We start from the raw sequence: 27,380 nt of genomic DNA, 5'->3' as shown, positions 1-27,380 counted from the left end.
TTGGCCACCCCGCGCAGCACAGCACGTGGGATCTTAGTTCCCCAGCCAGGGAACGAACCTGTGTAACCTGCACTGGACGTGCTGTGTCTTAGCCACTGGGCCACCAGGAAAGTAAGTCCTAAAACATGCCGACTCTTGATGCTTACGTTCACACCTCCACACAGCAAGTACCTGAGACTCGCATGTCCTGCCTGATGTCCAGAGGGTACTTGATATAAGAGCAGCCCTTTCCTGTGTACACAGCAGGTGCTCAATTAATGCAGGAGGAGAGTGCTTTGAAAATTATGGAGGGGTTACAAAGCCTGAGGGGTCATTCACACTCACACGCGTGTTTTCCAGCCACTCACAGAGGGCCTGGCACTCAATAGATGCTTACTAGACACTAGACTGAAATAAACAGCCCCAGACTCTCTTCCCTGCACTAGTACACACCAGGTGTTCAAGACACGCATAGTCCCTTTCTTCACACATGAGGTTTTGCACAGTGCATGGCCCTGCCCTTTGTATACAGCTGGTGCCTCATATGGTCAAGTTCACTTCCGTTACATTGTAGCAGTGCTCGAGTGCATGGGCACCCTCTTTGCCAGAGCACTTCCATAAGTGCACTGTCTTTCCCCTGCACATAGCAGGCATCTATTAATTATCTGCTCGCCGCCGGGGCCCCATGATGCCAGCAGGATCCAGATAATGGTGCTTCCGAGCAGCCCCAGACCCACTCCAGAGGCCCCGCTCCCGGGGTCCCCGTTACTCACTTGTCAGGCTTGAGGTCCCGGTGGACGATGCCGTAGTTGTGCAGGTACTCCAGGGCCAGCACCGTCTCGGCGAAGTACATGCGTGCCATGTCCACAGGCAGCGGGCCCATGTTCTTCAGGAGCGTGGCACAGTCGCCACCTGCAGAAGCGTGGACACGCTTGCAGAGATCCTTGGTTCTGCAGCTGTGCCGAGACTTGTACCCACCTGCCCTCCCCACCTCTGGCACAGTGTCCCCAGTCTGTCCTGAATTGGGGTGGGGAGCTGGTAGGGGCAGGAGGGGATGCAGACCCTACTTTCTGATTTGCCCTGGGCAGGCAGCAGCTTTGTTAAGTGCACAGCCCCTTCCCTTGTACAGAGCTGGTGCCTCCTGAGTGCATGCTCCCTCTCCTTGACTGGCAGCTACCTTGGTAAATGCTTGTTCCTGCCATTACCTGAAGATACTATTCTTTCCTGAGCTGGAAACCTGATCCTACAACTCCTCAGCCTGGCTTCCAACCATCCTAGTCCTTCCAACCCACACCTCCTGACCTCCCTTGCTTTTATTCCAGCCTCCAAGCTTCTGCCCACCAGTCCCCTCTGCCTAGGCTGTCCATCCTACCCCTACCCTATCCCCTAGGCTTCTGCCTTCACACTCGTCTCTGGGCTTCCCCATCTCCAACCCCACTGCTGGGTCCCCCACTGCAGACTGAGCCCTTCCTCTCACCAAGGCAGGCTGGGACCCCATGGAGGACAGAGCAGACTCTAGCTGGGTCAAAGAAGAGACTGTCTCCTGGATAAGGGGTGAGCTCCCCATTGCTGGAGGCAGGCAAGCCCTCGTGACCACACCTTCCACATACTCCATGACCATGCACAAGTGGCGCCGGGTCTCGAACGAGCAGAACATGCTGACCACGAACGGGTTCTCGGCGAAGGTGAGGATGTCACGCTCCACGAAGACCTGCTGGATCTGGTTGCGCAGCATCAGGTTCTGCTTGTTGATCTTCTTGATGGCAAAACGCTGCCTCGTTTCCCGGTGCCGCACCAGGTAGACGGCCCTGGGGTGGGGTTGCAGCGGGGGTGGGGGGCCTGCTGAAGCCCCGGCAGGCACCGGGACCTGACCTGGGTCCAGAAGCCCACACGCCATGCCTTGGCCTGTGCCCTCCACCCAGGCAGCCTCTCCGAGGGTTTAAGCCACACTCCCTGGTGTCATATGAAGAGTCAAAGACAGCTCCTAGGTTGTTTATTTCTTCACAGCTGACTGAGACCCGTTAGTTCAGAAGCCTCGCTGGCACAAACTCAAATTGTGTCCATTACAACTCAAATAAGCAGATTTTTAGCCATTTAGAGCCTGTTGGTTTTGCATACCCTCAGATAAGGTAAATGCTGGGGCTATGAAAACCCCAAGCTGCTTCCACCTGATGGAGCTCTCTGACTCAGCAACTCCCCACCGCGTTGCTAACACTTTAGCCTGGATGCATAAGCCCCCTCTGTAATTTCCCCCTCCGCCCTCCCCCACATGACAGTCTTATGCTATGAGGGATTCCCCCCTACCACCTCTGCCAAAGCAAATCTGTCAAAGTGGCATTTAAATAATGCTCGCACTACTGCCATCGCTTGCTCAGCCCCCAAACTCCTAGAACCCTACACTCGGGGCGAGTAAGGACCGAGATCATGGATGAACCCTTCCAAGCCATGTCCCTGCTGGGCTGTGCCTTTACTTCCCTCTGCAGGTCTATTTCTCTGTCTACATACTCAGGGGCTGTGTGGGCGTCAGTCATCCCCAAGGGCATCTGAGAAATGGGTCTACGGGGAACCCAAGGACTCACCCGTAGGCCCCATTGCTAATGAGTTTGATAGTCTCGAAGTCACTCTCACATGGCTTCCTCCGTGAAGGACCGACCAGGGCACGACTCTGGTGGGGCAACAGGGGTCAGGGTCCTGCCCCAGCTCAGAGCACGCTGTGTTCTTCCTGCCCTCAAGTCCCAGCTGGCACCTAATGCTACTTCTTCTGTACATACTTCTCAAACTCACCCTCCAAGCTTGAGATTTTAGCTGAAGCCATGCATGCCCTCCTACCAGGAAACTCCCACACAGCCTGCAAAATCCCACTTTCCAGTGCCCCCTCCAACCCTGCCCTGCCCAACCTTCCCAGTAGGGCAATCTCACCTGCCCCCACCTTCTCCCAAAGTCACAGGCATTCATTAAGCACCTACTATATACAAACCCTCAGCAACTGGCAAACCTAGCCCCTCTCAGGGCCACCTGGTCTACCATCAAAAAGAACAAGACACGTGGGGGCTCTAAAGCTCCATGCTGTCTTACCTCAGGGGACTCCTCTGGTGCTGGTGGCTGTCCTCCATTGTCATCGAGGTGACTCAGAGGCACCATCTCTGTAAAATGTGGGAGGAGCCTCAGATGGGGTTTCTGAGTGCGGCCCCTCCACCAGAGACTTCCTGAGGCCTCCAGGGCTCATCTTGGAATGGGGAGACAGTGCCTCCCCTGACCAGCTCCCATGATCCTGTTGTTGAGTCCCTACTGCGTCCAGGTTTCAGTCAAATCCAGGAGGCTGGACTGAGCAACGACTGAGGAACCTTCTAGACGGGCCAGTGGGAAGCCCAGGTTCTGATTGCTCTGGCTATCTTGAATCCTGGCTCCATGCTTCGGGGCCGTGAAAACCCGCTGTGACGCAGGCCCTCTAGGTGGTGGCTGATACGCTCCTCAGCTCGGGGCAGGGCCCGGGGGAGCCTCCTTAGTCTCCAGCCTCAGCTGGGGTTTAGCAGGGGCAGTCTTGAGTGAGAGTGAGCAGCTGGTGAACATCAATGGTGACGGTGACCATGAAGACAGTGTCTCATGGTCACAGAGCAAGGCTGAGACGGGGCAGCACAGCCTCGGGTGAGCGAGGCCCAGGGTCTGATGCAGCCCCTCATGCTCTCAGAGGGCCCCCTGCGGCGCTGGGCGGGTGATCTGCACTCAGCCTCAGCTGCCACCTGTCTGCCTGGCCACTTCCCGTTTCCTCCGTCACTGGGGCCCCGCCCCAGCCACAGCCCCGCTGTCGGAGCACAGTCTCGGCCAGACAGCTAGTCTGAGCGTGGTCCGGCCTTGGGCACGCCTGGACCTGAATCCAGCTGAACAGCATAGAGCCTCAGTCTCTGCAACTTCAAATGGGACAGTGGCAGCCTGGTCCCCGTGGGTGCCGGCCACTGCGGCTGGGTCCTGCTGACCCCATCGCCCCTTCCTCAGCCACACCCCTTCCTCACTGCTCTTCCAAAAGGCCAGACACTCGCCTGTCTCGCAACCTCTGCCTTCACGGTTCCCCTGCCTGGTTCACTTCCTCTGTCCCCCAGATCCGCACCCGGTCGCTTCTCCATCCTCCAGGCCCCAGTTTGAATACAATCTTTCCCCAGAGCTCCCCTGACCACCCCGAGACCAGGCCAGGTTCAAGTTCAATGCTTCCCCCAGCACCATATCTTTTTCCCTGTCCTGACTGTTTGGGGGAGGTTCCTGGCTGTTTCAGTTGTGCCCATGGATTGCCCTGTCTGACTCCGTGTCCCACTTCCCAGGCCACAGTCAGAAGAAATTGGGAAAGTGCTTTGGAATTCAAGTGAATGCCACTGCTCACAGTGGTTCCCTGGCACTCTGGCCCAACTCGATTTAGCATTGAGAAAGCTGAGGCTCCAAGGCAGCTGGCAGGTCAGGGGGTCCAACATGTGGCCACCTTACCCTGGAATCCTGGGCACCTTACCCAAAATGTGCCCTGCAGGTGGCTGAGGACAGGGCCAGAGGGGAAGGACAGTGTGGCGCACGCTGCAGCCACACGGGCATAGGCTGGAACCCTGGCCCGTCCGCATTCTCACCCCAGTTTCCTCTTTTGGCCCTGCCCCCACTCCAGCTCACCCTGGAGCGGATCCTTAGCCAGGCCCAGTTGCCCAATGATGTACTGTGGCAGGTCAGTCTTGATGCCCTGGCCCTCTCGGGCCTGGCCCTCGGCAGCCTCCAGCAGGTGGTAAAACTCCTCGGGGTCAAACTCCTGGGGATGCAGAGGGATTGGTCAGTCAAGGCCTGGTCCCACCTTCAGGCCTTTGCACACCTCCCCCCACCGACCTCTGTCTGAAGCATTTTACCAGTGGCTCTGACTTGTCCCTGGGATCCTAGCTCCTGGTCCCTCTTCTGGGAAGCCCACCCGAGTCTGGTGGCCCCCAGTGTTCCTCACAAAGCCCTACACGATGGGGACTGTCTCTTTTTAATCTCTGCAGGACTGCTGAGGGCCTGGTCTGAGCCTTGCACCGGCCATATGCCAAGACACTCACCAGACACTCGAGGAGCCTCGCTGGCCGTGAAATGATGATCAGCAGCTTCCGGACGAGCTGGACAATGAAGCCAACTTCCTCACTGTCTGAGCGCTCGTGGGCCTGGGAGCAGATGGATGGTAGCCTCATACACCAGCCCCTGGTCCTGCCCTGCCCTGCCTGGGGACCCCAAAACCCTGTATCCACTCCCCCCCGTCCCACCCCCACGCACATCCTGCAGCAGCCGCTCCAGCTTCTCCTGCATCTCCAGGAAGTAGCGGGAGGTGACAAGCGCCTCTCCAGACTTGGCCAGGCAGTCGCGGGCCAGCTCGATGATTTGGTGGTGGATGAAACCCAGGACGCCGTCAGCCAGTGCCAGCCGGGCGCCGGGTGAGAAGGCGGCCAGGAACTCCTGCAGACGGCCCTCCATCTGTGCTGTGGCCTGGGCAGAAGTGGGGGGCGGGGGGGAGATGGGGCGACCTGGTCATTGGACGGGGCCTGGGAGCAACGTGTGTAGATGGGGGCGGGAGAGAGAGAAGGTGTGACGATGGGGTCCAAGGATCGGAGGGGAGGAAGTGATGTGCACAGATGCCGAGGGGGCGGGGGGTGCAGCGTGAGACAGAGTGACAGGGAAAAACAGAAACGCACAGATGGGGAGACGGACACAACCAAGAGGGCAGCGCGCACCACAGAGGGACAACAGAGGGGGCGGAGCTGCGGCTGGTCCAGCCACCAGGTGCTGCCCACCTTGGGGAATCTCTCCCGGTACACATGATTCATCATCACGATCTCATTGTCGAAGGTCCCTGTGGTGCGTCCGGGGCTGAAGGAGGGGACAACTGGCTTAAGACACGGGACCCGAAACACAGCCCAGGGAAGGGTGGCTGAGCCAGGACTGAGGGCGCAGGGCTAGAGGCCAGGCTTGGGTGGGGTCAGGACCGGAGGTGGAGGAGGAGGAGCTGCGCCCAGGGAAGGGCTGGGGCTGGGGTCAGAGGCGGAGGCCCACCTGAGGCTGCGGGAGCGGGGGCGGAGGCGAGGTGAGCGGTGGCCGCCCTCCTCATCAGCCACACTGTCTGAGCTGCGGAAATGCTTGGACAGGAAGCAGAGTTCGTCCGGCGTCGGCTGGAAAGGAAGCTGGTGGAGGCGCTCCCGAGAGGATGAGCTCGACTGGCAGGAGGGGGTATCAGGGCCACGCGTTCACGGTCAGCACCACAGCCAGGACCCCAGCATTATCCTAACTCTCAAGGCCCAGCTGTCTATCGGTCAACATGGTACCTCTCCTGCCTCTCTCCTGTGCATGCTTCAAAACTCCAGCTGTGATGCCCCTTCCTCCAGGAAGCCCTCGCTGCTTCCTTGGCAACTCCAAGACCCCCTCTAACCAGACCTTCCCTTACCACACAAGGATGCAGATATCTGTGTATACCCGACCAGGAGCCCTTTGGGCCAAGGCTGGGACCCCCACATCGCTCAAAATGGAGCACAGAGGGGGGAAGTCAGGATGTTTACTGACTAGACAACTATTCAACACCTTAAAAAAACCAAAACAAAACAAAGATGTGTCTCCCCCACCCCCAACCTGGCACTCCCTGGTCTGCCTGCCAAGGTAGGACTGTGTGTACCGAGACAGTAGAGCTGGGCGTGTTGGTTCCATAGCCAGAAGACGGGAGTGATGCGAGGGACCATCTTCTGCCGTCGGCCCTGGGGAGGAGAAGGAGACGTTGGAAGGGAAGCATGGCCCCTGTGGTTTGTGGGGACCAAGGGCAGGAACTATGGCTGGCCCCGCCGGAGGAAGGATCTTCTGCAAAGGCCAAGAACACGAATACAGTGTGAGCAAGTCCACTGTGTCTTTCTCCTTGTTCTCCAGACGCGTCCTCCAGGAAGCGCTCCCTGATGCCAGCTGCCATCAAAGCTGTTCTCTGAGTTACAGCTGCTAGGGTACATGCTGGCCACTCCCACCAGCCTGAGGATGCCCTGAGGGCCAAAGTCCAGCCTCCCATTCCTCAGCCCCCCAGCGGAGGGCACGGGAACGCAATAAATGTTGTTGAATGAATAAGCGGCATTTAAACACCTGGCACACAACAGCTCCTCCACCAGCTCTTGTTAGGTGAATTAATAACTTTCAGGGAGTGAGATTCCTGGACCAGGCCATGCCACCCCCACCCCCACCCCCTCCCCAAGGGCTCCTAGAAATTACCTGTCTGTGCGTGTGATGTGGCTGTAAGAGGTCGTGCATGCATGCGTTTGCCAGGGGCGGGAGCCAGAGGGGGGACCACCGCAGGGCAGAGGCCAGGGGAGGGGGAAAAAAGGCTGATGAGGAGGCAGGTCCAGCCACCAAGAGCAGGCCCCTGCCTGGCCCCTTGCCCATGGTATCAGCCACCATCCCCCAAAACTGGCAACCACTCACCTCCGTGCGAAAGGGAAGTTGATGGCAGAGGCAGCTGAGAAATTCCGAGGACTATCTAGGGGACTGCTGCCTGCTGAGGAGGAGGTGGGGAAACTGAGTCAGCGGGAGTGGAGACAGGACACCTCCACTCCACCCCGCTTGCCCCGCCCCGCACTCACCTGTTGGGATGGACAGTGGCGACAGGGGCCGGGAAAGGGTGGGCGAGGGTGTTCCTACCACCAGGCTCTTGCGGTTCCCGCTGCGGCAGCTATTGGGGGAGGGGGGATAAGGTCAGACCTGGACCTCCTGGCTCAGAGAACCACATGCCCAACCGGGAGCCCATGGGCGGCAGCTTCAGGGACATGACTGTGCCCTCTCTGCTCCCCAGGTGGACTCCCCCATGGCCCTGAGTTCAGCCTGGGAGCCCCTGGCCCTGCTTCTCCAGCTTCTGTGTTCACAGTCCCACTCCCAGAGCCTTGCCAGGAACACTGGCAGACAAGACAGAGGGTGAAGAGGACCCTGGAACCCACAGAGGGGTTAAGGCAGATCCCCTACTCCATATTAAGCATCTCTTCCCAGGACCACTGCTCCAATCTCCTGGCCAATCCCCTCCCCTGAGACCCCCCTAAAACGTCAATGTGACCCTTGGAAACCCTAAAGCCGGCATCATGCACAGTTGCATCTTGTTCTGCCAAACTTTGGCCCACGTGCTTTCCTCCCTTCATCCCAGCTCCTTCCTGGCCACCAGATCCCTGGCCCAGTTTCTCCCACCTGGGCCCTGGCCCCAGCCCCCGCCCTGGCATAGGGAAGTTGCGAGCAACATGGTTCCCCCCCCCAACCCTGGCAGTCGCCTGGCAACGGCTCTGCTCGCCCGACAAGTGCATCAGCCCACGCAGCCAGAGCTGCCAACGCAGCCTGGCCTCGGCAGAACTGCGTAGAGAGGGAGAGATGAAACGCTGGGGCCTCGCGGGGCCAGGAACAGTGTTCCAGGCAGAGGCACAATGCAGGCCGAGGAAGGCGAGGTCAGCAACCCGCTCAGGAGACTCAATGCATAGGGAGGAGGGGTTCCGCCTACCCACTGCTGTACTTGCCGCTGCCCCCCTGAGCCTCAGTTTCCCCATCTGTACACCTTGCAAGGTGCATACACAGTTCTCAGCTTTGGGCGGGGCACAGGGTGAAGTGTGGCGGGTACGTATCCATTACTCACAGGGTTTGGTGCATGGTGGGAGAGAAGACAATGACTCGCCAGAGAAATCACCAGCATTCACCAATACCAATAAGCCCAGAGGAGGGAGAGACAGGCTACACCCATTTCCCAGCCTGGAAAACTGAGGCCACAGATGTCACCAGCCACAGAGATTGTCCTCTAGTCTGAGGCGCAGAAGCAAAAGTGAAACCCACAGGTTCCTGCAAAACTTCCTGTCAACCCCCCACCCCAACACACACACACACTCACAGCCCACATCCTCTTCCAACCCCTCACCGGACTCTTCATTCCGACGCATCGTTTTTCACTTCCAACAGCATTTGGGGAAAACACTTGGCCTCCTCCCTCTTGCTCTCAGGCAGGGCCTTCTCAAAAACAGCTACATCTGAGCTCTCAAAGGGGATCTGGGCATCCTCTGTTCAATTCCTGAGCATCTATTGAGCCCCAACTATTTGCTCAGCCATTCCTGGAGAAGGCCCAGGACCCCAAGAAGCTGCCTAGTTTTTCAAGAATCACCCTTGTGGTTCAACAGAGAGTGAGAAGTATGTTAGAAAAGAGGGGCCTGAGGTCAGTTTCTGGCACCTGATCCCTGAGGGGCCCATGAGCCTTCTGCGGCTCCCCGGGTTCTGGAAGAAGAGCCTGAATCCTAAACTAGGCATTCAAGGTCCTTCAGCTGCTGGTCCCATTACTCAGCCTTTGCCTGTGTTCCCTCTGGGAATGCCTAGACCAAGCACTGGTGAGACACTTAAGCACAGAGAGGTTAAGGAACTGCCTGAGGTCACATATCCTGACATTGGCTGAGCTGGAATTTCCACATAGGTCCAGCAGGGCTCACAGCCCTCACTTAGCTTCTCTGCTTTTCAGAAGGAGAAACTGAGACTCCACTTTGCTCTGTATAGAACGAAGTGATTTTTCACCCCCGCCTGATAACCGACATGCACACCAGCCTCCTGCAGCAAATGTTTACTTCTGAACCAACATTTCCGCTGACTGGGCCCCAAGGACCAAAGAGTCTCAGTTTTTCCAAGAAGCTCCTCCCCAGGTCTGGCCAGAGGACTGACCTAGGTTCGAATCCTGATTCAGTCCCAAATCCCTACAGCCTCTGTCACCACCTGAGCTGACCCTGGCGGACAGACACTCCAGTCTGGGTAAGGAGCGGTAACAGGAGGGTACCTGGGACCCCAGGGGATACCTAGATCCCAAAGCATCCTCCCACTTCCCCCCACCGCCGCACACTGTGGCCCTCGCCACGCTGCCGAGACGCACTTTCAGCAACTCGTGTCTGCTCGATCGGCCGCTGCGCCACTCGGTAGGTCCGCGCGAAGCCCCCTACCTCTTGGAGCGCTGCAGCAACGCGCCCTTGGCCAGGCGGCTCCGGTGGCCGGGCGCCGCCACCGCCGTCCAGTAGCTGGGGTCGGACATGCTGCTTCCCTTTGTGCCGCCGCCGCCGCTAGAGGCCCGAGAGGCACGGGGGCGCAACCAGCGGCGGCGGGGCGCGAACCTTCACCGTGGAATCTGCTCCCGGAGCCCCACGGTGAGGGGCGGGGGGGCGCGCCGCGGGGCTGGGGGTATAGGGAGAGGAGGAAGCGCGCGCCCGGGAGCGAGGCCGGGAACCCCGCCCAGGACCGCGCGGGGGCGGGGCCTGGCCTGGCTGGGAGGGGTGAGCGACTCGGAAGCCAGGCCGGCGGACTCGCGTGCTGGCGAGTGGGCGTGGTGTTGCCATGGCCGCGGGCGGAGGGGCGGGACGTTGCCAGGGCCGCGGGCGGAGGGGCGGGACATTGCCAGGGTTGCAGGCGGCAGGGGCGGGGCGTTGGCGGTACCTGGATGCAGGGCCTTGGAACTTGGCTCTCTTCCAGCAAAATGTAAATACGACAGCTTCTCCCTCTACCCATTCCCTAGGCATTAAGCCCTTCGGGAGGGAGTGTGGCACTCAGACCCATCCAGTGGCCAGGTTCAGCTCATGCTACCACGCCCACGCTAGCTTTACTCCTTGGAATGCCTTTCCTGTCTGGCAAAATCCAGTGTCCCCCTCGTCCAGGAAGACTTCTCTTGTGTCTGTCCAGCTCTGTCTTCCCCTGACTTGGGATTCTTTGTCCCAGCATCTTCCAATAGTGGACGTGTTTAGCAAACTGAGTAGAGCACCTGATATCCTCTTCTTGTCTGTATGACAGGAAAGGCCATCAGCCTGGCTACTATCAGGAATCAGACACCTGATTTAACTTCTCAAGCCTCAGTATTCTCAACTGTAAAATGGGAGGAATATGGGGCTGACACGAAGATTACTCTGTGTCTCCAAGAGTGCTTGGTAAACATTTGATCAATGTTAGCATTAGGTAAACTTCCAGGACTGTTTCCCCATCTACACATGTCTGTTTGTGAAAATGCAATAAAAGAGCTGACTCATTGGAAAAGACCCTGATGCTGGGAAAGACTGAAAGCCAAAGGAGAAGGGGGCGGCCGAAGATACCATCACCAACTCAATTGGACATGAATTTGAGCAAACTCTGGGAGACAGTGGAGGACAGAGGAGCCTGGTGGACTACAGTCCATGAGGTCCCAAAGAGTCGGGTAGGACTTAGCGACTGAATAACAACGAAATCAGAGGCACAGAAAGTGCCTGGTACAGAGCTGGGGCACAGATCACCTTCATTACGTAATGTGTCACACAGCAGACTGTGAGTTAATGCTTCCTCCTTTCATGACAGCCCCCCCGGAAATCAGGGACAGTGTCACCCTGAAGGTGAACCCTCCACAGGCCATACAACACTTTGGGAACTACCCCAGGCAGGACTGACCTGGAGCCTGCCCCCACATCTGAGAAAACCAAGGCATACAGAGGGTGTTGCTGCCTGGTACATAGCCCTATAGCCCTAACCCTGTGCATCCATCGTGCCACTGATTTTGCTTCTCAAGTCTCTCTCAGAATCCCCACCTTGCTCCCTCTAAGCCCGGTGTCACCTTCAGGTGGCCCAGATATTGCTGAGTGTCTCCCCAGGCCCTCCAGACTGAGGCTCAAACAACACATACCTAGTCACTCATTCACTCAAAAAAAATACACCCTTTGTACTGGACATGGGGGATGCAGGACACAAATAATCCCTGCAGCCAGGGTCCCCAGTCTGGGGACTCAGGAGGCAGAGAGGAGACAGGAAACACTTATGTGAACCAGTTAATTTCTGAAGTCAAGGAAGGCAAAGAACAGGGGCAACACTGGCAAAAGACAACTTTAGCCTCTCTGAAGTGACACTGCAGCCAGCCACACACTGAGAAGGCAGAGGGGCCAGCCATGGAGAAAAAGCATCTCAGGCAGAGAGCACAGCTCATGCAAAGGCCCTGAGGCAGGGCTGACAGGAAGACACCAGCAAGACTCTCCACACAGGCCTTGTGGGCTGCAGGGAGGATGGCAGTTTTACTGCAGGGGCAATAGGGAGCCATGGAGGATGTGTGTGCAGAGGAAGGGTGTGATCCGGACTATTGTAAAACAGCCTCCCTCATGTCTGCCATGGGGAACAGGAGCTGTTGGGGCAAGAGTGGAAGGTGGCAGGAGGCTAGTAAGGAGCTGTAACAGGGCCTGGGAGGGGGATACTGAGGGTTGGACCAGGGTGGGGCCATAGAATGAAGTGGGTAAATTCTGGATGTATTCTGAGGCTAAAGAAGAGGTGCTGTTAAGGGGTCGGATGAAGAGATGAGGATAAGAGAGGTCACCCAGGATCCTCAGGTATTTAGCCAGAGCCACATACAGGAAACAGAGCCTCCTGCCTGGGAGGAATTCGGGGTCCCATAGGTCTAGGAACCCAAGTGGGGATGAAGTCATAGTCTCATGCACCATACGCTAACACGCTGTATCCACAAGCTCCTCCCCCACCCCACCACCACCACCACATGTGCCAGGAACACTTCTGCACACAGTTAGGAAAGGAGCTGCCCATCATTCCCAGCCTGCACCGCCTGCCTGCCTCCCATTACGCCCACGGCACTGGCATCCCCAGCAGCTGCTTCTCCCACGCCCATCTGGCCTCAGTTTCCTCCTCTGCAGACCAGGCCACAGCTGGCAATCCAGGGGACCCATAGCCATGGCAAAGACCTCCCGTGAAAGGCTGGCTGAGCCAGTAATCTCCAGCACCAGCCCACTGCCCACCAGATCAAGGTCCTCCCCTGCTCACACACCCTCCATGGCTCCTCATTTTACAGCAAATCTGCACTCCTGGGTTAATCCCTTTCCTAGAGCTCAGATCGTAGCTTTCTGTCTAGGGCTTTGCCTCTCTCTGCCTGTGCCAGTAACTGTGTAAACAGGAAAGCCCTTGGTGGACATACAGACCCCCATTCCTGACCCCACATCGGTCAGACGATCACAGCCCCTTCCACCTGCCCATGAGCTGTCCACACCCCTCCAAGCTCCATACCTTGTGGGGTTCCCAGTACCCTCAGTAGAAAATCCAAAATCTTCCTGTCCTTGGTATCTAAGGCCAGAGGGAACCCTCCTCTGACAACGCTGTTCCTGCTTGGAACAGCCTCTTTGTTGTCCCCTTGGCCATATGGACCCAACTCAAGACCTTCTCTTCAATCTGCTCCCTGCACCCCAACACGGGTGGGACCCAGCTTCCTATTTGTGCCCCAAGCATTAACTGAGCACCTGCTGTCTACCAGGCTGTGCCTGAGGCTATAGGATGACCAGGACAGATGAAGTCAGGCCCTCAAGGGACTCCCAAACCTTTGGGTGAAAAAAAACAACCCAATAATCACACAAGAAAACATAGAGGGACTTCCCTGGTGGTCCAGTGGTTGAGAATCTGCCATCTAATGTAGGGGACACGGGTTCAATCCCTGGTTGGGGAACTGGGATCCCACATGTTGTGGGGCAACTGACCCCGCCCCAACTACTGAGCTTACATCCTGAGCCCGAGTACCACAGCTAGAGAGAAACCTGTGCACTGCAATGAAAGATCCCGCATGCGTCAACCAGGAGCCTGAGTGCTGTAACTAAGGCCCGCCGCGTCACACTCATGGGGGGGGTCAGGATGTACAACATGAATGTAAGTGGGGCTTGGGGCCCTTATGGGGGGGCAGGGGCGGGGAGGGTTGGTAAGGAAAGGCTTCCTATCTGAGAGCTTGACGGAGACTTGACAGATGAATAAAAGAGTAAATAGAGAAAATGGAGCTCTAAGCAGAGGGTGGGCAGCAAATGCAAAGGCCCTGAGGCTGGACCAGCTTATACTATGGCAGTCCAGGAAGCCACATGAGTAGTCAGGTGAGCTCCGGAGAGAGATGGATGGGCAGGGGTGGCGGGGTGCATCACTGTGTCCACCTAACACTATCCTATTTACACAGTTACTGGCACACCATGGGCTGGACCCACAGGGCTTTGGAGGCTGAGGGGACAAGTGTGGGCGTATTCCAAAAGTGCTCAGAGCCCAGGAGACCAGGACCCAGTTCTTTGCCTGGCCCAAGGCAATGCGGCTCTGCTGCCCCCCGGTGGCGAGAAAGGGGACCGGCGGACTGAGCTTGGGCCCCAAGCTCTCTGCCTCCATTTCCTCCTGGTAAAACTGGCTTATCTGCTTTCCACAGGTCCCTCCCCTCATCCGGTCCTCACCTGGGGTTGAGGCCAAAGACTCAAGAGTCAGATCTGGCCTGATATTCTCTCCCAAGGTGCCCCTGGACAACACACTCAGAGGTCCTAAGCTGTAATCGCCTCCTCTGCTCAACAGGGGGCGACACCATCTCTGCCTTCCACTGAGGCACCCCAGCCTGGTCCAGACCACACCATCTCCTACCTGGATGTTGCCCTAGCCACTTTTCTGCCTCTGTCACCTCCATTCCTATCTCCTGTCCCCAGCCAACCTTTCTCTCCCCAAGGTGGCCACAGAGGCTTTAACATCTTGGTCCTGAGACTTCCCTAGTGGTCTAGTTGCTATGACTGTGTGCTTCTACTGCAGGGCGTGTGGGTTAGATCCCTGGTTGGGGAACTAAGATCCCACATAGTGCGGGGAGCGTGGCCATAAATAAATAATAAAACAAAAAGTCTTGGTCCTGCCTCAGGACCTCTGCATGTTCACATCTCTCTGTTTGGCGCCCTCCTTCCCCGAGCTCTGCTCAGGCCTTGGCTCAGACACCATATTCAGAGGTCTCCCCCTGAATGCGTCTTGTTAGCTCATCCCCTTGTTCATTGCCTGCTGCCTGAGAACTGACTGAGAGCCCCAAGAGGAAGAAACTACGCACCTCTGGTTCACAGATATGCCCTTAGCACCTGGCACACAGTAGGTGCCCAGCACCTTGTGTGGGCTCCAAGGTGCTCTCTCTTCTCTCCATTAAAGGCCCAGGGAAAGAGTCCGAGCAGCCCATTCATACTAAGGTGTAAATAGTCGATAGGCCATCAAATTCTAGACATCACTCACCTATACCTCTGTCACCTCCCTAAATTTTGCCCACGCTGTGCGAGGAGCCCATTATAACCTTGATGTTCTTTCCTGTACAGGGGCAAGAGCCTGAGACACCCACTTCTCCAGTTACAGTCAGTTCAGTCAGTTCAGTCGCTCAGTCGTGTCCGACTCTTTGCGACCCCGTGAATCGCAGCATGCCAGGCCTCTCTGTCCATCACCAACTCCCGGAGTTCACTCAAACTCACGTCCATTGAGTCGGTGATGCCAGTTACAGAGGGTAGTTCAAACCCTTAACAGACTCTGATGGCAAAGCTGGTCCGGACACTTAGCCCCCAGACATACTGAACCAGGAGAACTGATGTCTCCTCTCTGAACCTCAGTTTCCTCTGCTCGGAAATGGGATCAGAAAGGGCGCTTCTCTCCCAAGGTTGTGGAGGGGAAAAGAAGGCATTTGGTAGAGAGCTGGTGCTCAGTCAAGCTGGTTCTTTTCTCCCTATACTACTCTGCCTGGTTAAGTTCGGTGCCAGGGCTCCAAAGGTGGACTCTCAGCCTTAGGGGTGAGTGAGTGAGTGAGTGAGTGTGTGTATGTGTGTGTGTGTACATTCAGAGGGAGGAGTTTTCAGGCCAGCTTCAGCTGGGTCACAGCCCAGGAGGCCAGGCCAATTCATCAAGGCCCTGAACAGGCTGGGAACCCAGCACCTGTCTCAAGGAAGTCCTTGGGCAACAGTTCAAGTTCTGGCCTCCTCCTGGCCATCTGCCAGAAGGGGGACCCGCTGGCTCTGAGTGAATATGGAATTTTCCCATCATGGTCCTAGTGTGGATCACAGTGTCATTTTATGGAGGGGTAAACTGAGGCCCAGAGAGTCCAAGTCACCAGCCCACAGTACCTTGGGGGAGGGAGCTGGATCTGGGCGGCTTCCAAGTCTCTGGGGTGCCAGGGCAATGTCCGTGCCCCGCCCGCGTGCACGGTCACTTACCTCCAGGGGTGCAGGCCCAGCGAGGGGCTGCAGGGGCTGCAGGGGCTGCTGGGACTCAGCAAGGACGGGCTCTGGCTGCTTGGAGACAGACTGCAAAGAAAGAGGCCGGGGACGGTGAACCTGCCAACAGCCCCTGCGTGTGGCTGGAGACGGACCAGGGCGTGGTTCCCTTAGGGAGAAGGGGCCTGAGGCTGGGGATACTGGGTCTACCGTAGGCCACGAGGGCAGGGCCAGATCGATGAGCCGGGAGGGCTCCCCGGAGGCGGTGGTGCGATTCGGGGCGACTTGAACAGAGACGCGGAGGAAGAGTGGTTGTCACCCTGTCCCTCTTCCCCTCCCTCTCCCCTTCCAGGGTCAAGCACTCACTCGAGGGTCAGCGCCGGGATGTGCAGCTTGTCCCTGCGGGACTTCATGCCGAGGCCGCGTCTATGCGACCGCGACCGAGTACTGACGCCCCCTTCGTGGCCGCCCTGATCGTGTCGCAATCGGACGGACAGACACAGGACGCCAGGACAGCACGCCTAGCAGGCGAGGCGGACGCGGAGTGGGGGCTGGGCTGCGGGGGGCGGGGAGGGCGGGTTCTCTCCGCCCAGGGGCGGGGCTCCGAGCCCTGCACCTACGCGCAGGCCCAGCCTAGCAGGAAAGATCGGATTGCGGGAGGCGGGAGGCACCGGTGCCACCTTCTCCCAGGAAGGGCCGGCGAGGGTGCCGGGCTTCGAGTCACTGAGCTGCACAGTCGGAAAGAAAGGCGGTCACTGCCTTCTCAACCAGTTTCATTGCTCCATCAACTGGCCCCGCCCCTTCCCGGAGGAGACCCGGCCCTCGCCGAGCCCCGCCCTCGGGGGGGGGGCGTCTCTGGACCCGGGATTGAGCGTGCCCCGCCCCTATCCTCCCACTGGCCACCGCCGCAGGGGCTCAGCCCCACGTCCCTAGCCACCCACAGCCGGTGTCAGCATCTCCCCGAACACCGGAGGCCCCGACTACGCCTCCGGGCCTTTGCTTCCCTGGATTCCCTCTGCCAGGACCGTCATCGCCCTCATTCATATCCGAATTCAGCCCCACCAGTCTCCCTAATACAAGTGGACCTCCGGCGCTCCAAGCCCCAGCCTCCGTCCTGCCCAGCCCAGACTCCCGAAAGTCTGGGGTTGTCTGTGCTTGGCCGCAGGCCCCTAGAAATCCTGGTTAGAACGAGTCAGGCACACCGCAGGTGGCTAAGAGTAGACCGCCTTCAGGGAGTGTTTGTCCTGGTCCTACGCAGCGGTCCCGGACTTCGCCCTCTGCAGTTTGGACTGATTCACCGCCCACCACCCGCCCCCAGCCTGGGCAAAGGCTGGGGACAGTGCCGGCCTTCCCGGCGGCGTCCATTCCCTGCCCCTATCGGGGCCCGCAGGTCCCTCCCCACCTGCTGCACTACCCTCTGTCCAACAAGAGAGGGTCTGAACTTGGGGGCTACTCTGACACCAGCCCCACCACCAGACTTAAAACTCTCATCCAGCCCCCAGGATCTACCCCTTTTCCTCTCTCTCCACTCCTGTCTCCATGCTGTTTCCCCAATACTAAGCAGGTTTGCATCTCAGGACCTTCGACCATGCTGTTCTCTCTACCTGGAATGCTGTTCCCCCTACCCTTTCCCTTGGCCTCTCTCCCTCCTCTTCCATATCTAGTCTCAAATGTCACTTCCTCTAAGCCACCCCCCAGCCCCCTCTGTCTGCCTCTAATCTCTCCCCTGTATAACATCACTTCCCAGGTGGCACAGTGGTAAAGTATCTGCCTGCCAATACAAGAGACCAAGAGACAACGGGTTCAATCGCTGGGTCAGGAAGATACCCTGGAGTAGGACATGGCAACCTGCTCCAGTATTCTTGCCTGAAAAATCCCATGGACAGAGGAAGCTGGGAGGCTACAGTCCATGGGGTTGCAAAGAATCAGACATGACTGAGAGTGCACACACACACACACACACACACACAGTGCTATAGAACATCACTTCATCATTTTGTCCAAGAGAGTGCAAGCTGCATGACAGGATCCAGCATTGACTTCTCACCCTGTCGCCTGTGCCTGGAACAGAACCTAGTACACAGTAGATACTCAAAAGAAGTTTGCTGAGGGAGTGATTTCACTGAGGCGCAAGGGAATTCCCACCCTCAACTCAGGCCAACACAGCTTCCAAGCCTCCAAAGAGCGAGTGTTTGCCATCACACTGCCCCAGACCACCAGCACAAGGCAAACTCCTCCTCTTCCTGGACTTTGGTTTTCCCACCAATGCTGCTAAGTGTGCTAAGTGGCTTCACTCATATCCAACTCTTTGTGACCCCATGGACTGTAGCCCACCAGGCTCTCTGACCATGGGATTTCCCAGGCAAGCATATTGGAGTGGGTAGCCATTCTCTTCTCAGCCATTTTCCTGACCCAGGCATCAATCCTGCGTCTCCTATATTGCAGGCAGTCTCCTGCATTGCATGCGAAGTCTTTACCAACTGAGCTACCAGGGTAGCTCACACATAAACCTGTGTAAACCTGGGCGCTTCCCAGGTGGCTCAGTGATAAAGAATCTGCCTGCCAATGCAAGACACACAAGAGATGCAGATTCAATCCCTGGGTCAGGAAGATCCCCTGGAGGAGGGCATGGCAACTCACTCCAGTATTCTTGCCTGAGAAACCCTATGGACAGAGGAACCTGGTGGACTACTGTCCAGGTGGTTACAAAGAGTAGAACACAACTTGGTGACTAAACAACATCAACAAACCAGTGAAGACACTTAACAAATCTTCTTTGAGTTTGAGGGATCTCACAATGCCAACCACCAGGAACATTAATGTGACCCTGAATTGTATGATTTTCCACCGATGTTCCCTGAAATAGAATGAGCTTTCTGTCATGGGAGGCATGCAAGCCAATTCCAGGACACCAGATTGGAATTCTATAGTCTGGACCCTGGATACCACCCTTTCAAGTTGGGTGCTTTTGAGCCAGTGATGCAACTCTTAGGCACTTCAGGTTCCCATCTGCAAACTGGCATGATTTGTACCTCACCTCACAGCCTGTGGTGAGGTGCCTGTGAAGCACTTTGCAAACACCAGGGGGAAAAGGGGGCAGGGCAGGATCAAGGTGAGAAGCTTTGTAGTAATTATTAAATAAATTCACAATTCAGATGCTGACACTGAAATATCTGTGCCCAGAACCATAGGGCTCCACCCAGCCAACTGGCCCCAGGTGAACTCACCCACGTCCCCGGCGTGGTAGGCTCAGCTCCTTCTGAAAAGAAAACAGGAGTCATTCCCAAGGAGACAAACCCCTCACTTCCCTAGCCTTCCACTCACCTCATCTCCCAGTTGGCCCCTTATTCACCCTGTTCCAACCAATGCCTCTTTTCTGCTCACCCCATACACTGAACTCAGCCCTGCCTCAGGGCCTTTGCACCAGCTGTATCCTCTGTCAGGACCACTTTCCCTCCCTTTGGTGCTAGTTAATTGAAGTTCATCCCTCAGGTCTCAGCTCAAACATCCTTCCCTCCAGGAAGCCCTCTCAGACTCCTTACATTAAAAATAACTTCATTATTTAAAATAAATTAGTTGATTTAACAAAGAACTCTATCAGTAGTGGCTAAATATTAATACTAATATTCTACTGAGGAAAGTAGACTGAGAGCCGAAGAACTGATGCTTTCAAATTGTGGTGCTGGAAAACTCTTGAGAGTCTCTTGGACTTCAAGGAGATCAAATCAGTCAGTCCTAAAGGAAATCAGCCTGTGAATATTCATTGGTAGGACTGATGCTGAAGCTGAAGCTCAAATACTTTGGCCACCTGATGCGAAGAGCTGGCTCACTGGAAAAGACACTGATGCTGGGAAAGACTGAGGGCAAGAGAAGAGAGTGGCAGAGGATGAGATGATTAGATAGCATCACTGACTCAATGGACATGAATTTAAGCAAACTCTGGGGGATAGTGAAGGACAGGGAAGCCTAGTGTGCTGCAGCCCGTGGGGTCGCAAAGAGTCAGACACAACTTAGAAACTGAACAACAACAATTGAGGAAAGGGAGATTCCTGCATCATCCTTACCCTGTGCCCTCCCAGATCTGAAAGCTATTTCTGTTCACCCTCTGCAAAATCCAGGCAGGTTTGGGTCCTGGTCATCAATGGGGGCTGGGGGCACAAACCCTATTGAAGATGCAGAGCTCAGCAAGCTGATCTGCACCAATCCTGGGTGTCCTTACCATATACAAGAAATCCCTATGCTTGGGGTCCACTGTGATTCCAGAGTCCACCCTGAAATGTGGTTTGCCCAAGAGGACTTTTTAATTCTCAAAAGGCTGTGTAGCCCAAGTTTACACTCAGACCTGGGTTCAGATCTATTATCTCTTTTTTCCTGTCCGTGGGACCCTGAGCCAAGGGGTTGGTACCCCTGTGCTTTGGTTTCCCCACGTGTAATGTGGAGATAATGTAAAACGGGGTCTGGGGTAAAAATGATCAGAAATTATTACCGTCGTGTGTTGTTGTTGTGTTATTTTTGAACTTAGGAAGGGCCTTCGCAGACTATCGCAATACTCGCTAAATTTTACTCACATTCACTGAGACTCTACTACGTACCAGGAGCAGAGGCCTTTTTAGAGGCAGGGTAACTGAGGCGCGGAGGGCAGCAGCTGTCCACATCTCTTGACTAAGGTAGGGTCGGGAATCCAGGTCTCTGGACACCACACACAAACACACACGCTGGGGCGGTAGCGTCGAGGATGCACAACTATTTTTATCTCGGTGGGTTCAGGGCTGCCCACATCTAGAGTTGGGCGTTCGTCATGGCAACAATGACGTCATCAGCCCCCGCTGCCAATTGGAGGGGGCCGGAAGCTGCTGGGCGCGGAGATGACAGGGCTGGGAAAGGTTGACAGGGTCTCCAGGCAGAGGAAGAGATGGATCTGCAGGGGTGGGGCGAAGCCCCGAGGCTGGACCCCGACTACCTTGAGCTCAGAAAACCAAGTCAGAGCCCTTCAAGATGGGAGGAGGCTCATTTGCCAACCTGAGGTCTCCTTGTTTGCTTGAATACCTCTGGGGATGGAGAGCTCAGTATCGTGCAGGGCAAAGGGTCCCAGACCCACCACCATTAGGGGCTCCCCTAATTGGCCCCCTCCAATTGTTGTGAGTTCTTTTGCCAGCTTCCTCCTTCCCCTACTAACCCACAAAACGTGGGGAGCTGGGATCTGAGCTCAGGGGTTTTTGCTGTGCCCACACGTGTACACACACACACACACACACCCTCCATCCCAGCCAATTCCTTCTAAAACCCTGACAGTCCTTGGTTCCCAGTCTGGCTCCCCAATCTGGGCTGTATGATCTCCTCCAAACAACTTCATCCCTTTGAGTCTCAGTTTCCTTGTTTGGAAATGGTCCAGTTACATGGGGCCCTGAAGGAGTCAAGCAGCAGGCTCAGGGCCTGATGCTGGGGGAGGCTTTGATAAAAAGAAGCCAAGACACTTGTTTTGTGAGGTTGATAAATCACAATTAATCCACAAATTTTAATTTACTTCCAAAATACAAAAAGGTGAGAAGTGGCAAAGAGAAATGAGGGAAGGTCAGTAGCCCCCTGCATAGGCTCAGTGGAACACTGGGCCCACATGGAACTCTCCCGGAACCACCCCCGGACCCTCTGCTCCCTGAACCATCTGCTTCTGCCTTCAGCCTCCTCTTTGCCAGCTGTTCCTCAGGGAGTGGTTCTCGCCTAGAAAGGGGGTGGAGGTGTGTATGTGTGGCAGGCCCAACCCCCTGGAACCGCCCTTTAAAGATAATATTTATGGTATCCGCTTCTGGGCTGGGTGATGCTGCCTCTTCACCAGAAGCCTCAGCTCCACCTGGAGGAATCCCCAGTCTGAAGGAGACAGGGGAAGGCATGGACACCCCCATACTGGAGGCACCAGCAAGGACCCAGAGGAAGAGAAGGGGCTGGAGGGAGTGGGGAGCCAAAAGACTTCCTGGAGGGGTCTTCAAGTTGGACCAGCAGGCTAATGGGAGACAGTAGGGTGGAGGTGGGACTCAGCCCAGTGGGACCAAGTCTCATGGGGAGATGGCAGCTGGAGCAGAGAGAGAGAGAGACCAGTAGGGACCACATGGCACCAGCCAGAGGACTTCCTGGAGGAGGAGAATAGTTGGAACTGGGCCATGAGAATGCCAGATGGTCCTTCCAGGGAGCTTCCCCAGCAGCAACAAGAGACAAAGTCCAGACACAGACTGGCCAATTTCTCTGTCCCTGCATGCTCTGTTTGGGGATCTGGTGTTATAAAATTCTGTCATTTGTGAAGCAAAGGGCCAAATGGGAAATGAAAATAATGATAGAATAATAGTGGTAGTAATCCTAGTAATAACAGCTTATGTTAACTGGCGCCGACAATCGCTACACAGAGGCTGAGCCTAACCCAAACCAGGAAGAGCCAGTCTCCTGTTCCCTTTACCCACAGCCAAGGCAAACTGGTGGCCCATGGGCCAAGCCAGGTCCTATTTATGACCTCCTAGTATTCAGTCAGGCTTCCCTGGTGGCTTAGCGATGAAGAATCTGCCCACCAGTGCAGGAGACAAAGGCTTGATCCCTTGGTGGGGAAGATCCCCTGGAGAAGGAAAAAGCAACCCACTCCAGTATTCTTGCCTGGGAAATCTCATGGACAGAGGAGCCTGTTGGGCTACAGTCCATGGAGTTGCAAAGAGCTGGACACACTTATCAACTAAACAACAACAAAACCACTCAACCAACAGCATACCCTGCATGGCCACAGTCAGATTGGCCAGGACACCTCCATGTATTGTCTGGACTGCTCAATCAGCTCATGATTTTCTCAAACTTTTATGAATTGACTCTTTGACCTGTGGCAAAGATTAGCCTCCAGGATAAATGATTGACTTGACTGACTCTGATCAGCAGGCTGCCCCCTGATTGGGGGTGGGGGGTGGCTCTCAGGGCTCCAATTAAAGGAGTGTGTGACTGATCCCCCAAACCGAAGCCCTCAACATCTTTGCACTCTCAAGTGCCAGACCAGTTAGAATTTCAATTCTGACTTCCCGGCTGTTACTTTCCCTCTCTGAGCCTCAGTTTCCCCCTCTGATAAATAAAGCTAATAGTCCCCTGGGCTGTTGGAAACTTAAATACATGCTTAGCATTTAGCATTTGTAGGTGCCGCATAATGTGAGCAGTTACTTACACTCCTACTGTTATTTTAAAAAATATTTTCATTGTATCTCCTACTTGGTCCTTTACTGTAGCTGCTTTCCTTGTTTCTGGCTCTTTTTTAGACCCACACCTGCTCCAGAGGAGTCTTTCAAAGCTCTCAGATCTGACATAACCTCCCCTGCTCCAGCACCTTCCACAGCTCCTAATCACCCTAGGGAGAAAGTCTGACCTCTTCAAAATCAGCGCTAGAAGCCCTGGAAGTAGATGAATCCATCTCGCGTGCCCAGTTTCAGCGCTAAGAAATGGCTTCTGGTTGATCCATAAACACATATGTTTGCATACCTCTGAGCATTTCCACGTGCTGTTCCCCCTGCTCAGGTTGCCCTCACTCACCTGGGCAATCCCTACTCGTCCCTCCACCTCCTTGGATGGAGTCCAGCCAATGTGGGGTTGGTCTGGAGGGAGAGCCAGGTCTGTGTGGGTTCAGATCCTGACTCTGATACCCACCAGGACACCTGGACAGAGCCTATGAGTCTATGAGCCTTAGTTTCCCCATTTGTAACGTGGGATTTGTCCTCAGGGAATGGGTACCTCCTCCCCATGGAACAGGCCCCCACTTTCTGACGTCAGTTGCACCCCCATTCGCCTACCCAAAGGCAGTTTCTCTATTTTAAGAGGCTGTGGGCGGGGCTCAAATCTATCTGGGGCTCTGGGCGGGGCCTGGTTCCCCAGTGCTCACTAGTCCAGCTGCACCCCTTCGTCTATGCTCAGGGCCCCCCCACTCTTGCCTTGGGCAATGACCCCTGCCCTTCTCCTGCCCCTCCTTCCCCATGCCATCAGGGTCTCTGCCTTGTAGCTCTACGCACACCCTCCCTGTTCCCCAACCCAAATCCAGGTGACCGCAGCCCCTTCACCTTTAGACAAGTTCACAGTCTGGCAGCCAGTTTCAAAGCCTGCCTTTCCCCATTCTCCTCAGCTTCAGTGCCCATTTCCCCACCCCTGTCCTTTCTGGCTTCTCTCAGCCTCATTCATTCCCCAAAAACCAACCCCCTGCCCTGCCACCAGGGGCTGCCTTCTCTGTCCCAAAGCCACTGGCAACCATCAGTTCAGGTACCTTCTCCAGGGGTGCCTGAGGGTGCCCCATGGCACCTGACCCCTCGGCAGGGTCACTGCTGCTCAGGCATTCATTTCCCCCAACAAGCTGGGAGATCCAGGAGGGCAGTTCCAGGGGTGAACACCCCTCACCACCACCGCTGCCTCTTCAATAAATGTTTGTTGGATAAATGATGAATCCCGGTTTCCCCACTTGCAACTCGTGGCTTCTACATGTGTGGTCTAAGCTCCAGGGAAAGGGCTAGATTGTCTAAATTCCCATTGAACAGACGGGGAAACTGAGGTCCAGAGAGATCAAAGGAATTGCCGCCTGAGGTCACCCACATCGGAAGGTCAGCCTCTGCTAGCTGTGATGCCTTTTTTCTTATCTCTTCGTGGCGCAGCCTCCGCAACACAAACCCGAGGCCAGGGGTCAGAAAAGGAGGGCCCTTATAGTGAATGGGGAAACTGAAGTCCGGAGACGCAAGAGTGCCTCCCACCGCCCCTGCCCCCACACCTCAGGCCACACAGCCAGTTGGCAGTGACTGGTGCACCAGAGAGCTGGTTAAGCGTGGGCAAATTACATGCCGCTGGGGGACCTCGGGATTGTGACTTTCTTAGACTGGAGCCTCAATTTCCTCGTCTGATGAAAGGGCTGCCTGACAGCCCCAGCCTCCCCATCTTGCCTTATGGGTGAGCTGAGACAGGGGTGCGATGGCGCTGCGAAGGCACGAAGCACGTATTAATACACGTTAATTAATATTACTATATCCCTAGTAAAAAGATTAATACAACATATCACTAGTAAAAGGATTAACACCAACGACATGAACATACGATGAGCGCTCAAAGGCTGTCGTTGCTCGTATTATTAGAGCTCCTGCTGGAGAGAGCGAAACCCTCAGCCCCTTTCCTCGAAGGAGCCTCAGTTTCTCCATATGGCAAATGGGCATACCCTCTTCTCACCTAGCGAAAAGCACTTTGAGATGTGAGTGCACAAGCGGGAGCCCCCGGAGCGCGCCCCTCCCTCTGCCTCGGCTTCCCCCCTGGTCTGTCCAAGCCCGGATCCCGCACCCTGCACCCAGGCAGGTTCACTCCACCAGCGATCTCTGCCCGCTCGCACGGGGCCTCACCTGGAGCCCACGGCGCCGCAGGAGGCTCGGCTCGTCCATTGCCCGCTAGTCCGCACAGCCGGCCGGCTCCCGGCCCCGCCTCAGCCGGCCAGGCCCCGCCACCCCGCGCCATTGGCCAAGCTGGTCAGCTGACGAGGCCTGACCCCGCCCCTCTCCAGGAGCTGGTTGCGAAAGGCCCGCCCCTTTCGGGAGAGCCTGCCCCGCCCTTCCAGGCCCCGCCCCGCCCCTAGAGCCTAGAAGTAAACACTTTGCAATACATCTTCCTAGAAGAGAGAATTATCCCCATTTTGCAAACGAGGAAACTGAGGCTCAGGATCCATGTGCCTGGGGCACACAACAAGGGTGAGGTGGGTGGGGTATTCACTGCTGTGCAAAATTTAACAAGGACTCACACACACACACACACAAAAATCCTTAAGATACACAACATTTTAAAAACAATAGTGTAAAGAATCAAAGCTCACGCAAAAACGCATGATGAACTAGACAGCAACATTTTAAATACAGGATCAGACTCTGCCCTTGCACAACCCCGACTGCTTGCCTTACTCCAATCCTGGCCCTTGTCCCAATAAAACTTTATTTAGAAGAATAAGCAACCACCATAGTTGTCAGTTTCTTTTTTGATGATGACTGCCTTTGCTGAGTGTCAACTGAGCACCCAACTAAATGCTTCATGAAGACCTCCCCTCATAGGTATCTGATGGTAATTGTTCAACCTGAGTTTGTAGAAGGGAAAGGGAGGCTGGAAAAAGCCTGAAGTCCCAAGGTGGCATCTGCATTCTCTCTTTCCCTGGAACTCCCACTGTCTCTGCAGCCGCAGGTTCCTTCGTTTACCCTAATGTTCCACCTGACATGACTGTACATTCTCAGGTTGGAGGTGACCTGGCTGATCGTCTGTGTGGTACTGTAAGATCCACCAAGTTATGGTAGCCAGACTGAGCACATAGAAATATAGGTGGTGGTTGTTGCTTAGTCGCTAAGTTGTGTCCGACAATTTGCAACCCTATGGACTATAGTCCGCCAGGCTCCTCTGTCCATGGAATTTCCCAGACAAGAATACTCGAGTGGGTTCCCATTTCGTTCTCCAGCAGGTCTTCCTGACACAGGGATCAAACCCATGTCTCCTGTATTGCCAGGTGGATTCTTTACCACTGAGCCACCAGGGAAGCCTGTTAAAAAAAAAAAAAATACGGGACTCCAAGGCAAAATTTGCTTTTCTCATACATGTGTTGAAATTGGCATGTAATTTGCCTACCCTAAAGTTTACCTTTTTAAAGCGTACAATTCTGTGGTTTTTAGACATATTCACAGAGTTGTGCAATCGGCACCACTATCTAACTCCGCAACACTTTCATCAACCCCAAAAGAACCCCTATACTAGTGACCTGTCACCTCCTACTCTCCCTCCCCTCAGCCCCTGGTAAATGCCAATCTGCTTTCCATCTCTGTGAATTTGCCTTTCTGGATATTTCACGCAAATAGACTTGCACAACGTGTGGTCTCTTGTGTCTGACGTCTTTCACTCGGCACAGTGTTGTCAAGATTCATTCACATTGCAGCAAATGCTGCTCCTTTCCTTTTTAGGGATGAATAATATTCTATTGCATGGAGAGTGTTTTGTTTATTCATCTATCCATTAATGGACATTTGAGTTATTCTACGTTTTGCCTCTTGTGAAGAGTGCTGCTGTGAACATTCATGTATTACCTGTATTACAAGCTTTTGTGTGGATATGAATATGCTTTCAGTAATCTTGGGAATATACCTAGGAGTGGAATTCCTGGGTCCTATAGTCGCGTGCGCTTCCAAGGTGGTGCTGGTGGTAAAGAACCTGCCTGCCAATGCAGGAGATGGAAGAGATGCAGGTTCGATCCCTGAGTCAGGAAGATTCCCTGGAGGAGGGCATGGCAACCCACTCCAGTATTCTTGCCTGGAGAATCCCATGGACAGAGGAGCCTTGTGGGCTACAGTCCATAGAGTCACGAGTCAGGCACAACTAAAGGGGCTTAGCATGCATGCGTGGTAACCCTGCTTT

The 27,380-nt window shown here is 55.5% G+C and overlaps 1 protein-coding gene across 14 annotated transcripts in view; it reads right to left on the bottom strand.

The window, feature by feature from the left end:
- The window catches only part of MAST3 (microtubule associated serine/threonine kinase 3), a 41,439-nt gene extending 16,021 nt beyond the window's left edge, over window positions 1–25,418 (bottom strand). The window contains exons 1-16 of one of the 14 annotated variants that reach the window (XM_027548246.1): window positions 25,343–25,410; window positions 19,190–19,221; window positions 15,963–16,052; window positions 7,581–7,669; window positions 7,423–7,492; window positions 7,213–7,233; window positions 6,638–6,716; window positions 6,025–6,185; window positions 5,766–5,841; window positions 5,251–5,460; window positions 5,040–5,141; window positions 4,627–4,759; window positions 3,055–3,122; window positions 2,559–2,644; window positions 1,579–1,787; window positions 753–891 (exon numbers count right to left, since the gene is read on the bottom strand). In XM_027548246.1, the coding sequence (XP_027404047.1) occupies window positions 753–891; window positions 1,579–1,787; window positions 2,559–2,644; window positions 3,055–3,122; window positions 4,627–4,759; window positions 5,040–5,141; window positions 5,251–5,460; window positions 5,766–5,841; window positions 6,025–6,185; window positions 6,638–6,716; window positions 7,213–7,233; window positions 7,423–7,492; window positions 7,581–7,669; window positions 15,963–16,052; window positions 19,190–19,221; window positions 25,343–25,381 (1,604 nt within the window). In that variant the 5' untranslated portion in view covers window positions 25,382–25,410. Of the gene's footprint in view, window positions 1–752; window positions 892–1,578; window positions 1,788–2,558; window positions 2,645–3,054; window positions 3,123–4,626; window positions 4,760–5,039; window positions 5,142–5,250; window positions 5,461–5,765; window positions 5,842–6,024; window positions 6,186–6,637; window positions 6,717–7,212; window positions 7,234–7,422; window positions 7,496–7,580; window positions 7,670–8,608; window positions 9,840–9,941; window positions 10,236–15,962; window positions 16,053–16,328; window positions 16,521–19,189; window positions 19,222–25,342 lie in introns of those variants that run through there. The other 13 variants (XM_027548244.1, XM_027548245.1, XM_027548253.1 and 10 more) reach the window with 13 other exon arrangements.
- Window positions 25,419–27,380: the final 1,962 nt, after the last annotated feature.

Source organism: Bos indicus x Bos taurus, chromosome 7 (genome assembly GCF_003369695.1).
Source record: "Bos indicus x Bos taurus breed Angus x Brahman F1 hybrid chromosome 7, Bos_hybrid_MaternalHap_v2.0, whole genome shotgun sequence".
Taxonomy (NCBI): Eukaryota; Metazoa; Chordata; class Mammalia; order Artiodactyla; family Bovidae; genus Bos; species Bos indicus x Bos taurus.
Note: the sequence above shows the minus strand (reverse complement) of the source record. Positions and strands in the feature narration are given on the sequence as shown.